This window comes from Kogia breviceps, chromosome 13 (genome assembly GCF_026419965.1).
Source record: "Kogia breviceps isolate mKogBre1 chromosome 13, mKogBre1 haplotype 1, whole genome shotgun sequence".
Classification (NCBI taxonomy): domain Eukaryota; kingdom Metazoa; phylum Chordata; class Mammalia; order Artiodactyla; family Physeteridae; genus Kogia; species Kogia breviceps.
The window spans coordinates 65,445,066-65,460,023 of record NC_081322.1 but is presented as its reverse complement, the minus strand read 5'-3'; the positions used below and the strand labels follow the sequence as shown (position 1 = coordinate 65,460,023).

General features: G+C 43.3%; 1 protein-coding gene across 2 annotated transcripts in view; it reads left to right on the top strand.

The window, feature by feature from the left end:
• Window positions 1-4,040: 4,040 nt before the first annotated feature.
• Window positions 4,041-14,958, top strand: part of MAP3K5 (mitogen-activated protein kinase kinase kinase 5) — a 222,076-nt gene continuing 211,158 nt past the window's right edge. The window contains exon 1 of one of the 2 annotated variants that reach the window (XM_059083975.2): window positions 4,041-4,926. In XM_059083975.2, the coding sequence (XP_058939958.1) occupies window positions 4,503-4,926 (424 nt within the window). In that variant the 5' untranslated portion in view covers window positions 4,041-4,502. The remainder of the gene's footprint in view (window positions 4,927-14,958) is intronic. The other variant, XM_059083977.2, reaches the window with a different exon arrangement.

The window sequence follows — 14,958 nt, the reverse complement described above, 5'->3', positions numbered from 1 at the left end:
TGTTCTTGGATTGGAAGAATCAATATTGTAAAATTGACTATACTTTCCAAAGAAATCTACAGATTCAATGCAATTCCTATCAAATTACCGATGGCATTTTTTACAGAACTAGAACAAAAAGTCTTAAAATTTGTATGGAGACACAAAAGACCCCGAATAGCCAAAGCAATCTTGAGGGAAAAAAATGGAGCTGGAGGAATGAGACTCCCTGACTTTAGACTATACTACAAAGCTACAATAATCAAGACAATATGGTACTGGCACAGAAACAGAAATATAGATCAATGGAACAGGATAGAAAGCCCAGAGATAAACCCATGCACCTATGGTCAACTAAACTGTGACAAAGGAGGCAGGGATATACAATGGAGAAAAGACAGTCTCTTCAATAAGTGGTGCTGGGAAAACAGGGCAACTACATGTCAAAGAATGAAATTAGAACACTCCCTAACACCATATACAAAAAGAAACTCAAAATGGATTAAAGACCTAAATGTAAGACAGACACTCTAAAACTCTTAGAGGATAACATAGGAAGAACACTCTTTGACATAAATCACAGAAAGATCTTTTTTGACTCACCTCCTAGAGTAATGAAAATAAAAACAAACAAAAAAATGGGACCTAATGAAACTTAAAAGCTTCTGCACAGCAAAGGAAACTACAAACAAGATGAAAAAACAACCCTCAGAATGGGAGAAATATTTGCAAACGAATCAACGGACAAAGGATTAATCTCCAAAATATACAAACAGCTCATGCAGCTCAATATCAAAAAAACAAACAACCCAATTAAAAAATGGGCAGAAGACCTAAATAGACATTTCTCCAAAGAAGACATACAGATGGCCAAGAGGCACATGAAAAGCTGCTCAACATCACTAATTATTAGAGAAATGCAAATCAAAACTACAGTGAGGTATCACCTCACACCGATTAGAATGGGCATCAACAGAAAATCTACAAACAACACATGCTGGAGAGGGTGTGCAGAAAAGGGAACTCGCTTGCACTGTTGGTGGGAATGTAAATTGATACAGCCACTATGGAGAACAGTATGGAGGTTCCTTAAAAATCTAAAAATAGAATTACCATATGACGCAGCAATCCCACTACTGGGCATATACCCAGAGAAAAACATAATTTAAAAAGACACATACACCACAATGTTCATTGCAGCACTATTTACAATAGCCAGGATATGGAAGCAACATAAATGCCCATCAACAGACGAATGGATAAAAAAGAGTGGTACATATATACAGTGGAATATTACTCAGCCATAAAAAGGAATGAAATTGGGTCATTTCTAGAGATGTGGATGGACCTAGAGACTGTCATACAGAGCAAAGTAAGTCAGAAAGAGAAAACCAAATATCATATATTAATGCATATATGTGGAATCTAGAAAAATGGTACAGATGAACCAGTTTGCAAGGCAGAAATAGAGACACATGTAGAGAACAAACGTATGGACAGCAAAGTGGGAAAGCAGGGGCGGGGGTGATGGTGGTGGGAATAATTGGGAGATTGGGATTGACATATGTACACTAATATATATAAAGTAGATAACTAATAAGAACCTGCTGTTTTTTTTTAAAAAGAGTATATAATATTTCTACTTATCTTACCTGAGGATATATAGAGAGGCAAGCTTGTCACCTAAAGCAAACGCTAGTTAGCTAGGAGACACTTGCCCATTTCAGGTTTAAAATTCACCATTTTGCATCTTCAGGAAGAAACCTGGAAGCCCAAGATAGGCAATGATTTTTCTCCTGTCCACCATTACCATATCTGATGTGCTTTTCGCTTAGAAAAAGGTGCGCCTTCTATACAGACGAATTGCAAAAAGCACAACTGCTGGGTGATGAATTAGAAAAAGGCTTTCATTCCTCCAGACAGACACCCTGAGGCAGGCCAGGCAAGCTGAAGGCAGGCAGAATTTCAGCACCACGCCCATGCCCTCTGCCTGGTGCCCCTGCCTACGCACAGGACTCAAATTTGAGTTGTAAATGGAACCATCTGAATTTACATACTTTAAACTGTTTATCAGCTATAAAAATGGAAATTTCATTTGGTTACACGTTGTGTAAGATTAATCAGCTAAACCATGCCTTTTAGGTGGGAGAGTCTTGGTACCAAGAAAGGAAGTCTTTCAGCATTGCGTTGGGGTTTGGGTGCCAGTAATCAGTAACATCTTTAAAGTTATTAAATCAATTCAAAGTAAAACAAAGTGACCAAAATAAAACAAAATTGTATATGAACAATGGCTCTGAAAAGATCTGGAATGGAAGCAAAGGTGAAATGGTCTAAAAATTATGGTTTTTAGAAAATAGCTGTATATATAATTTTGGGCCTTATTTGTGTAGTCAAGTGCTCTTTGAGAATTTGGGCATTTTAATTTTCCAGACATGGTCCCAACGACTTTCCTGTGTTTATTGTTTTGGGCCAGCATGGGTTGGAGGATTATACACTTTCACAGAAGTTTGGAGGTTTGACAAGTTGTTGGAAATATGAAAAGATACACATCTATTAGTAGTCCATCAACGTTTTGTTTCCTTATGATCACAGATTCACTAAATAATTACTTTCCTAATGATATCAAGTTCAGAAGCAGATGTGGATCACATAGAATCGTTTCCTTGCTAGAAATTTACTTCTATCGTTTTACAAATCTTTAGAAAAGCTAACATCACTTTGCTTCATTAAGGATACAATTGTGCAGATACAATTGTTCAGCTGCTAAGTGTTTTCCCACATTACCGTTTTCTTCCTTCTTTTCACTGTTTACTACTCAACTGTTTTATCCTTCCTTTTCCCCCTAGCTTGCATGTAATTTGCAATATTCTTCAACCATTTTCATAGAACTCATTCATCTCGGTTCCTGGAGATGGGAAGCCCAAACCTGTTACTTTATTTCACTGCAGCTTTCACTGGTTTTCCTGAAGTTATAGCATTTTGGAGTTCTCTGAGAACTTACACATCTGTTTTTGCTTTCCCAAATAAGTAGATACTTTTTGATTGCTCTTAAGCAATTCAGGCATTTCCCCTCCACCCCCCGTCCTCCCGTGGTGCAATTTTAAAAAATAGAAGTAATCACTTAATTTCCCTCTTTCATCTGGCCGATGATGAGTTGCCAAGTCCAGTATAGAACCGGTTTTCTATCTGAAGTAAGTATCCGCGGTGTTGGGGGAAATTTTAAGAACACAAATGGGAACGCTATACCGTTCAGCACTTGGAGCTAATCAATTATTCATGATAGCAGAGCTATAGAAAATTTGAAAATGAAAAGTACCAGGGCAGACCCGATAAATTTAGCCTGCCACTTGCGGTGAGCCACTGTCACCAATAAACCACCCTCCAGTTCAGGCCGGCTGCAGGACTGTAGTTGAAGTCTTCCCGCCTCGCGCAATGCTGGCCTCCAGATGCTGCCCTAGTGCTGCCAGCGCCGCACGCGTGACCGGACCGCGCTGCCGAGCGAGGCCGGCTGGGGCCGGAGGGGGGCGCCCTGGCCAAGGGGAACGCTGCAAATGCCTCCTGCGCTGGCTCTGAAGACCCGAGTATTCGCGAGAGACCTTTTTTGCGCCATCCTGTCGTCGCGTGCGCTCCTGGCTTTTGCCTACTCCAGGTCTTCTTGGGTGGGGGGCCCGGTGGGTGACGGTGCAGAACCTTGGCCCCGGGCGGCGCTCGGGGCTGGGTTGAGGTCCGGGAGCCGCGGCGCAGTCGGTTTAGTCCCGACTCGAGCTTCCCAGCAGCGCCCTCCCCCGGGGCGGGCCCTGACTCTCGGTGCCAAGACGAGTGGGCGGCCAAGAAGCCGGTGGCCGACTGGGCGAGCGGCTGCAAGGAGCGGTGAGACTGGAGCGGTCAGGCTGGTGCCAGGACGAAGCGGCCGCGGCGATCGGAAGAGAAACGAGGCCGGGGAAAGAGGAGGAAACAGAGCAGATGAAGGGGAGCCGCCGCCGAGGAAGGAGGCGGATCCTTTCGGCGGCCGCTGCAGCTGTTCCGGGACGCGGTCCAGGGAGTCGGCCCGCCTGTGAGGTGCTGGCCAGGTAGCTCCCCACCCAGAGGGCGCCCTCCCCGACCCCTCCCAGAGCGCTCGGCACGGAAGGAGCCAGGACCGCGCTCCGGGTGGCCAGGGCGCACCGCACCCCGAGAGGGGCGCCCTTGAGCCGCGCCGCGGCGCAGGTTCGCTTGCCGACTTGTCCGCCCGCCAAGAAAAGGAAGAGCTGTCCCTTCCCGCTCAACCCGGTTCCCCACCCCTTGTACTCTACACCCTGCAGAGGGCGAGCGGCGCGGCCACGGAGGCGCCGAGGAGGGGCGAGCCGCCGCCGGGCAGCGGCGTCCCTTCGGGGGAGAGGGCGCCGGAGAGGAGGCGGCGGCGCGGCGCGACGCGGGATGGCAGCTGCTTAGCCCGGCGCGCGCGGAGCAGCCCCGAGCTGTGGCTGGCCAGACGGTGCGGCTGGGCGGGGGACGCCGCCGCCACTGCAGCCGGGCCGGGAGAGATGAGCGCGGAGGCGGGCGAGGGCATCACTTTCTCCGTGCCACCCTTGGCCGAGGGCGGCAGCTACCGGAGGGGAGGAGCGGCGGCGGCCGCCGAGGGCGAGGAGAACCAGCTGCCGCCGCCGCCACCGGGCAGCTTCTGGAACGTGGAGAGTGCTGCGGCCCCTGGTGCTGGGTGTCCCAGTGCCACCTCCGGGAGCAGCGCCACCCGGTGCCGGGGCAACTCTGGTGGCGGAGGAGGCCGACAGACCACGGTGGCATATGTCATCAACGAAGCGAGCCAGGGGCAGCTGGTGGTGGCCGAGAGCGAGGCCCTGCAGTGCCTGCGGCAGGCGTGCGAGACGGTGGGCGCCACCTTGGAGACCCTGCATTTCGGGAAACTGGACTTTGGGGAAACTGCGGTGCTGGACCGTTTTTACAATGCAGGTGCGTGTGCAACCCCTTCCCCATCCTCCGCGGTCAGGGTTCACTTTTTCTCAGGCCGCCGCAGGGGGAAAAATGTTTTTTGTTTTCTTTCCTGGGCAGGAAAAAAACAATTTCTGGGCAGCAATCGAGCTTCCTACTTATTTACTTCTTGCCCCATCTCAGAGGCAGCGAGCCGCGCTGCGTGACTGCTCCGGGCGGCCTCTCGCAGCTCTGGGGAGAGTGTACTTGTGCGAGAGTCTGACTGCCCAGCCACCAGGAGCCCTGGGGTGCGTGTGGTCTTCTTAAAGAACTTCTGATCTCGTGCATTGCGAGATATTTGCCCCAATCAGCCTTTCTACATTTAGTGTTTTGGTTTCTGTTCTGTTAGGTTTGGCCCACATTTTCCTTCTATATATACCTGTGCCTGTTTTAGATGATGTCCTCATTTTTTCTGTGTACTTTTGAGAGTACAGAAATCATGACTTCTGTCACTCAGCCAGCTGCAGGCGGAGCGGATCTGTATGAATTTGCATGTTATGTCATGATCTTTCCAGCTCCCTTTCCCTTAACTTTAGTGGTTTGATTTCCCATCTCTTACCAATTTGAAGTTTCAAGTAATTACTTCCAAAAGCAACTTTGTAATTTACACTAAACTTGTATGATATCTTTGTTAGGATTTTGGTGAAAGAAGCAAGGCCTGTTTTTTATTACTCCATATGCCCTGATGGGCTGGAAAGTATATAATTTTAACATTGTTTGAAACACTAATATGCTATTTTAATAACTAAGATTAGATTGGCCATTAAAGTGTGCCCATTAAAGTGGTAGCTAGACTAATTCGTGAAAAAAAATCCTTTCAACCTATTACAGATTTCAGAAAGTGTCACTGCAATTCAAGTGACTGCAGGAATTCACTATCTTTTAGCAAATGTTAGAGATGAAAGCATGTTATTGAAATTAACCTTTAGCACCCTGTACAACCAATGTTGAGAATATATACGTATTTATTTTTTTAATAAGTAGAGGCATAAAATTTGATTTAATGGTGGTTTCAAGCAATAAGGTTCTTGCATTTGTGATCACGTAGAAGATTTTATAATCCAATCTTGTTTCCAGTTCTAATTCTCTTCAGTCTCTTCAAAACACCTGAAGTAGGCTTGTGTCAGTCTTGGAATTCAGCCAAAGCTGAATATTTTAAGAACAAGAAGAACTTCATGTTAAGGAAGCCAGACTAAATAAACTAGGACTTTGGTTCGGGTGTATTTTACAGTCTTGGTCTTCATAACTGGACATGAGTATAATATATTTTAGGTTGGTTCTTTGTGTGACTTGCTTTTCTAAACAAGAAACATAACTTTTCTAAAAATTACAGCACTTTTATTTTTGGATTATAATTTGGAAGAAGTTTCAAAGAACTGAAAGGTATGTGAGGAAAACACCCAGTGAAATAATAAGCCTGTTTTTATTGCATTGATAGATTGGGTATTTTTTATAAAAGTAATCTTAAATTCTAAGCTAATTTGAAAGAGTTTCCTAACAAGGCTCACGTACTGTTTATTCTCCAAATACTGTCTCTGGGAAAGGGAGAGAGAAAGATTAGAAGGGACCAGACGTTTGAAATGTATCTCATTTAATCCTCCAAACAAGCCTGTGAAGGAAGTACTTAGCATCCTTCTTAGATGAGAAAACCGAGGGGTCCATCACAGGCCCAAGGTCATAGGTAACAACTGGTTAATGGAGGATTTCACTTTGGGTGCCTGATTCTAAAAAGTCTGGCTTTGCCCTTGCTACCTGCATTTAGCTGGGCTGACTTACTCTCAGAATCAAGAGAGGGAAGCATCAAACTCATGTGACAGAGAGCTGGCAGGGACCTTATGAGCCATCTAGGTGCAATGTGGAATAGTGGGGAGGAGGACACGCTCTAGGAAAACCAGTGTTTCCAGGCCAGCTCTGTCCCATCCCACTGCTTTGTTCAACCTGGGCAGGCCCAGGTTTCACCCCTGCCTGTGACATGATCTCTGAGTTTTCTCATTCGGCATGAAGATGTTGAAGATGTGACCGAATAAGGATGGTATCAGTTTTGTCCAAACCCTTTGTTTTTCTAAACTGAGGGCGGCCAAGTTAGATAGTAGTAGAACTTGACTTCTGATTTCTAAGAGAGCACTTGTTCAAACTCTACCAGGGTTCAGCAGATTTTTCTGTAAAGGGCCAGATGGTATAAACATTTTAGACTTTGCAGGAGGTGTCTCTCACAACTCCTCAACTCTGCAGGTATTACTCAAGAGGAGCCATAAAGAGGACCTAAACAAATCATCGTGGCTGTATTCCAGACAAACTTAGTTAATGGACACTGAAATTTAAATTTCATGTAATTCGCCAAGTATTATTCTTTTTTGATGTTTTTGCCCCAACTGTTTAAAAATGGAAAAACCAATCTTAGCTTGTAGGCCTTACAAAAACAGGCCTGGCAAGGTTTTGGTCCCATGCTGGCTATTGCTCTACATCCACTACCTCCACTCGAAAGTTGAACCATTATGATATAGTGGGAAGAACATCATCCCTCAAGTTCCATCTGAGTTTTCATCCTGGCTCTGCTCTGAACCACATAATTGTGAGTGAGGCCCTTTGTCTCCTTCAGCGGCCTATAAAATTGACCAAGGATGGAAGTAGAGGGGGAAATTGAAGTAAATTTCTAAGATTCCCTCACGTAATACTGAGTGTTTGAAAAGGGAAAGCAGCAGGGTGTGCGGGGACAGAGCATCGGAACAAGTTTCAAGATCTGGATCTGGTCCTGGTTGTGAGGGTCTACACGGAATGCCTTGGGCTTCCAGGAAATAGCCTCTAGAATCAAACTGGGGAGTGGGGTTCAGAGGTGACCCCAATCTGTAATAGAATGGTAAGCAAGAGGGACTTAACAAGGGCCTCAACATTTAAAAGGGAGTGTTCGTGTTCGAACAGCTCAGCTTAATAGAATGAATAAGAACTTAAAGCTTGGTTACATTTTTAGAAGCTTCAGCTATCTTTGTGTACTGGTATCTTTGTAAAGAATAGATTGCAGTTAAAGATTTTCACTGATTTTCCCTATTTGATTATCGTTTAACTGTAATCGAGTTTGTTCTTTGACTACACTTGTCATTCTTTCATTCCTGTTCTGAGAGGAAACTAATGTTCTATCAAAGATTTTATGAAAATTCATTGTACTTACATATACATACTGTCACTCAGAGATGGCAGTTGCCAAGCTAACAACACCCCTTCCCAGCCCCCTGCATTGTAGGCAGTAAATTTCTGTAAAAGCTAAGAGATGTCAGTGATACAGATGTTAGTGATACAGGTGTTAGTGATACAAATGTTAATGATGCAGAACTATTCCATTCAGGTAGACAGACCCCAACTGGCAGGGTCTCAACATTTTTTAAAAAATGAACATTAGTTTTGTGAAGTATGACTGGTATAGGCTTTATTATTCCCCTACTTTGCTTATGGAAAAACTGAACCATAAAGAAGTTATATTCATTCATTCAGGCTAAATCATTCAAGGTTGCTGCTTAGATCCAGGAGCACACTTTTTCTTAGAAATAGTATTATAGATGGTGGTTAAATTTGGGACTAGACTATGAGAAGCCTTGTTAATTCAGTGTACTTGAAGTGTGAAACCCACTTATCTGTTTAAACATTCAGGAAATTATGTTTCTGCCAACCTAAAACCGGGACTTAAAAAAAAATTAATTTATTTATTTATTTTTGGCTGTGTTGGGTCTTCGTTGCTGCGTGTGGGCTTTTTCTGGTTGCAGTGAGTGAGGGCTACTCTTTGTTGTGGTGTGCGGGCTTCTCGTTGCGGTGGGGTTTCAGTAGTTGTGGCACGAGGGTGCAGTAGTTGTGGCTCGTGGGCTCTAGAACTCAGGCTCAGTAGTTGTGGCACACGGGCTTAGTTGCTTTGCGGCATGTGGGATCTTCCCAGACCAGGGCTCGAACCCGTGTCTCCTGCATTGGCAGGCGGATTCTTAACCACTGCGCCACCAGAGAAGTCCTAAAACTGGGACTTTGAATACATCTTTCCCTGTGTTAGAATCAGGACCTTTTGTGTTCATCTAGCTTCTGGTAGCATCCTGGCTGGATGTAGGAGCATCACTTTGGATTGGTGGTGTTGAGAAGAGGGGCTCTGGTGAGGCAGGGGACAAAGGAAGGACTGGGTGGCTTTAGGGAGAGGAGGGAGGCTGAGCAGAGACGGAGGAGGAAGGATGCTCAGCAAAGGAGGAAGCGATACAGGCAGGGGATCCATAAACACTTTCACCTTCGTCCCCTCCAAACCTATTTATGGGGCTTGACTTCCAGCTGATGTAAGACCCAGGAACAGTGCTCTGCTCAAGGCCACCTCACTCCCTCTCAGGGGGCTTAGGATTGGATGGCTGCCTGCTTCCCCTTTCCCCGCCCCTAGCCAGAACATCGCCTGGCCTTTCTCTTAGGCAGGCTCTCTGTATTGCAATCTCTCACTCAGCCTTTCACCCAGTACCAACAGTGGGTAACAGGAAGGAAACACATGGAGGCTGAAATTTTAAGAATTTAGCCTTTATAGTTTCATCTCTATAGTGTTCCCACCTTACTTGCGTTTGTGATAAAAGTCACCCATTTGGGCCATGTCACTGGACAGGCATCTGAACTTTCTGGGTTTGGTTCCACTTGCTTCCAGCACAGCTCCTTAGGACTTCCAGTCTTATTTGATAACAAAACAAAAGCCAACATAACCTTTGTCTCCTATCTCAGACTGAGAAGTTCCTGAGAGTCTTCCAGACCACTTCTTCATTTTCTACTTTTAAATCCAGTGAGGCTTTCACATATACTGTCTCATATACTTGGAGGGAGAAGTATACTTGGGTGGCGTCAGTATTTCCTAAATAGTGGTTCCCATGAACCGGTTTTAAAAAATTGAAGACTGACATGAGTTTGTCAACATTTTATCTTTCCAGGTAAGTGTATTATAAAGAGAGAAAAAGAAAACTTGACAACCAGCCAGCTACTGCCACGATTTCTAAAAAACACATTTTTTATGTTGAATTAAGGAAGGCATAACCTTAGAATAAAGAATAGCTTTTTACATACAGTAAATGTATGGGAAAACGCATTATTTATTATTCTTTTTCCCATTTCACCATGATGGATGAAAACTTTATCATGCCAATTAACAGAGCAATGTTTAAGAACCTCTAGTCTAAACCACCTTATAGCCCCTTCCTACCTCAAGTCACTGCTTCTTCACCCAAGAAATAAGCCTTAGCAAAATTATCAAAAGAGCAAACATAGGCAAACTCAGAAAGAAAACGTCTAGTTTAGGAAGGGATTAAGAAAAATATCCCAGTGGAGGCCCACTCATGGTTTTTCTCTGGGCTGTTGACTTTTTGCTGGCATATCATTGCCTGCCCGCTGTGAGCTCAGAACACTGTGCTTCCTCTTGCTTTCTTGGAGGCAAAGTTAAAATTTTCCAGAAAGAGCTTTACTAGAAAGTTGGAAAAAAGCAAAATGAAAAACAAAACTCCAAAGCACAAAAATACATTTGTTTTTAGAGCACCCATTTCTTATCCCAAATAGTCAACTGCAGATTGTCACCACTGGTCCTGCTTCCCAGGCTCCTGGGATCCTGGTTTCTTGCTTCCGTTTGGTTGCCTTTTGTCTGCTTCACATGTTCGTCAGTTGATAGTTCAAGTTGGTTCCACCTCTAGGTGAAGCCCAATTATAGGCACACAACCTGGCCTTGTCTCACCAGTGGCCTTGGAACTGCCAGCCTTCTGGGAGTTCTCTGCTACAAGTCAGTTCCCCTCTGGTGGCTGCAGGGACTGTCCCTTGCTTCCTGTTTTGGAGGCCTGGTTAGAGGCCCGTTCAGTTCCTGTTTCTGGTTTGCAGGATAAAATTGGTTCACTGCTTCTTTGTGGAGCAGTGGGAGGTTGACAAGCACAAAGCCCAATGAATGTGCAAGTTTCCACCAACAGGTACCAACTGGTTTTGCTTTGCAAGTAGTTGCCCTAAGCGGACCCTTCAAACAGCACCCCACTCTGCCTGAGGCAAGGTGAGAGTTGAGACTATAGTAAAGGAGGTGGGAGTGGGCAGTGTTGCAGGAACTACAGCTGTGTGAGTATCAGGAAGAAACTGGTAACCAACAGCCTTGGGAAAGGTATATCTTGAAGAAAACAGCCTCACTGTCCCATAAACTAGATATAGCTAAGTGGGGAAACTGGCTGTTTAAGAAAGATACTCCTTATTTTTAGGGAACAAAATTAGATTTGCAAATTTCATTAGAGTCATAAAAGAAAAATAGGAAAGCAAAGCAAAATTATAATTTATTTTAAAATCCACTGGTGATTCTAATATGTTGACTTCTTTCATTGCTTTAATATATTGGCTTTTATCTCTGGCTGGAGATGTTGACTTAAGAAACTCATCAAGGGCTTCCCTGGTGGCGCAGTGGTTGAGAATCCGCCTACCAATGCAGGGGTTACGGGTTTGAGCCCTGGTCCGGGAGGATCCCACGTGCTGCAGAGCAGCTGGGCCCGTGCACCACAGCTGCTGAGCCTGTGCTCTAGAGCCCGTGAACCACAACTACTGAGCCCACGTGCCGCAACTACTGAAGCCCGCACGCCTAGGGCCCATGCTCCGCAACAGGAGAAGCCACCGCAGTGAGAAGCCTGTGCACAGCAACAAAGAGTAGCTCCCGCTCGCTGCAACTAGAGAAAACGTGCACACAGTAACAAAGACCCAATGCAGCCAAAAATAAATAAATAAATTTATTTTTTAAAAAAAGAAACTCATCAAAATATGTGTCAGATTATTGGAGAAAGAGAGGGTATGAGACAAAGCTGATTTTTTAAAGTCTTGTCTAATTATTCCAAAAAATTTTGAAAGTGAGTACTTACATCTTATGTTTTGTTTTGTAATTTTGTTTTTTTCCAAAAGAAAACATAAAAACTAAAACATACAGAACCCAGGCTACATTGTGGCAGTTTTCTTAGGGGGACACAGAAGAGAGGAGAAAAAATTTAAATGTTAACAGTGTCTTCTACTGAAAATCCTAGCAGAGCAGATCTATGTAACTTGAATGCTTCAGAAGTTGCACAGGGTAACAGTAAACATTCCACAAGCAAACCATTTCTGTAACAGTAGGTAATCAACCATGGGCAAAGCAATTGCCTTTGGTATATGATTCATGCAGGAAGGAAGTTATATTTCTTTGTACAGCAAGACTTTAAAAGAGGTTGTGACCAATTACATTAGTATTTTCCAATACTTTTAGTCTCTTCTAAGATCTCTTAAGAAACAGAAACATGGAGGAGAACTACTCTAGTGAATTATCAGTGGGTGTCAGGCCATCTGACCACTGACTGCAAACTATATAAAACCAGGTATTTGCCTAAGCCAGAGAATTCGCTCTCCTTTCAAAATCTAAGTTACCCCCATTTCTTATTTAAAAATCATCCCCAAAGAATTAAGGAAACCCAGGCTATTACATGTCAAATACCTCTTGATATCACATTCAAGTTTTCTAATAAGTTCATTGTGACAAGTATCAGCTTAGAGCCAAGGCAACCCAGGACCAGAAGTGTGATTCCTGCTGTCCAGGGGCCATGGCGGCTTTTACCTCCAGCTAGGTATCTTCCAATTTATAGTTTGGTCACACTGGGGCATAGGTGATTTTATGTGGCTAAATCAGAATGATAATGTAAATGTATATTGTTCTATGCAACGGAGTCCTCTTTTGATTATCTTATTTGCTCCAGAAAATAAATAGAAGTGGCAGTGTAGTCCTCTGTTTTTCACACTTGAGGCAACTCCTCCTTGGAGAAGGGTATTTGACTTGGCCAGAATAAATCAACTGGTTGAGTAGGGAGTCGAACTCACCTCTTCTGAATCCCAAATAATCCAGGGTTTTCCCCAGTATACTACAGAGAAAACCATGAAAAAACCAGTAAGATAATAAAATTGGTTCAAAGGATAATTTGAAGAGCAGATATTACACACACACACACACACACACACACACACACACACACACACGCGCGCGCGCGCATATGCACACAATCAGGAATGCTGAAATGAATTTGCTAATAGATGCCAAACTGCTAATGTACTGTAAGGCAATTCTATAAGTGTAAATGTTGGAGTCATCTTTTCTATAAGGTGGAAATCAGTTGTATCTCTACCAAACAATATTCATTTGTATCGCTCTGGACAAGTATTATTTGCATTACTATCGGTTTTATACAACTTAACATTTATCCCAAAAGCATTATAAAATGGTTTTATCACTAGAAAGACAGTCAAAGGTACTTTTTTTTTTTTTTTTTTTAATCGGATAGTTCCCAGAGGGTGCCTTGACCAGAAACAAGTCAGAAATACACCAGTGTGTTGCTTGCGGTGTTTGCAAACCCAACTTCATTCATATACTAGAAAATCATCATTACTAACAGGAACTTCAGTAGTCTAGATCACTCCAAACAGGTCTATTTTCTTGGAGGGAAAAAATGCATATAATATTTTAGAGGGCTGGCAAATTGCTCTAAGACTCCACACACCAAATATGTTACTTTGATCTGGTAATTTTTTTTTTTTTTTTTTCGGTACGCGGGCCTCTTACTGTTGTGGCCTCTCCTGTTGTGGAGCACAGGCTCCGGACGCACAGGCTCAGCGGCCATGGCTCACGGGCCCAGCTGCTCGGCATGTGAGATCTTCCCAGACCGGGGCACGAACCCGCGTCCCCTGCACCGGCAGGCGGACTTTCAACCACTGCGCCACCAGGGAAGCCCTGATCTGGTAATTTAAGGCAAGTCATACCCAAATGAACACCATGTGTTACTGAGTGCCAGGTGCCATGCCAGTCAGTCTACATGCCTGATCTTATTCAGTCTTTATGAGGCAGATAATATCAGTGGATCAGTTTTACACATGGGGAAACTGAGACCCTGCAGAGTTATCCACTTTCCCAGCGCCACTTGGTAGAACCAAGTTTTGAACCTAAGACTGTCTGATCCCAGAGGCTGTTCATTTATTACTATGCTCTCCTGTCTCCTAGAAATAAATTTTCTGTTTGAGAACATTTAAATTACAGTCTTCTCATCAGTAGACATTTGTTGACTACTTAAAATCTGCAAGATTTCTTCCAAAGGTCTGCACAGAATTAGGTTAAGAGTGCAATCTGCCTTTTATGGCCTTATGGTCTGCCCATTGAATTCAACAATTTAATAAATAATTATTGGGAGCCTACCACATGCAAGGTGATGCTCTAAGTAGTGAATAAGTGAAAAATCCAAGGGAATTTTTTTAAGGACTTCACAATATGGGTGATTTCATTAAACTGGACACATGAGAACAATGTTCATTACTGCTATAACAGATGTGAAAATGCATTGAAAATAATAATCTTACACAACTGTAAACGATGCATTAGGCTCTTCACTTTATTTTTATATGAAATCAGTATCATGTTCCAAAATTATTTAAATAAATACCCAGATTTTATTAAAAACCTTTAAGGTCTTTTATAAATATTGACAAAATCTATTAAATTGACTTCAAGGAGGTACTGTAGTTCTTTAACGTGGAAGAATTTTTTTATATAATGACTCATAGAAACAAGTGGAGTTATTACTTGAGACTTAGAATCTTTTTTCTTATATACTGCTTCTACAGTAGTGGAATTTGATCTGTGTTTAAATTTTCTTATATACTGCTTCTACAGTAGTGGAATTTGATCTGTGTTTAAATTCTCTTGTGTTAATCCTTTCAGTTTGTGAAAAAAATTGAGGCTATTTTAGGTAATTGCAACATGCCAACAATGTAGTATCAATTTAGGATTCCTTAGGCATATAGTCCATGATAAAATTGTGTTGCTTGCTTGTTGATAATGCCTGGGGCCTATGTATGGTTCTTGGTTGACAGAAAATAGTCAGCTTGAATGCTAAGTTACTGAGTGGCTGGGCAAGAATGAAGATAGTAAACAAACAAACAAAATTCCTTAGAGAATGGAATCTAAATGGCAGACACGTATTAGATACCTTGTTGATGCTT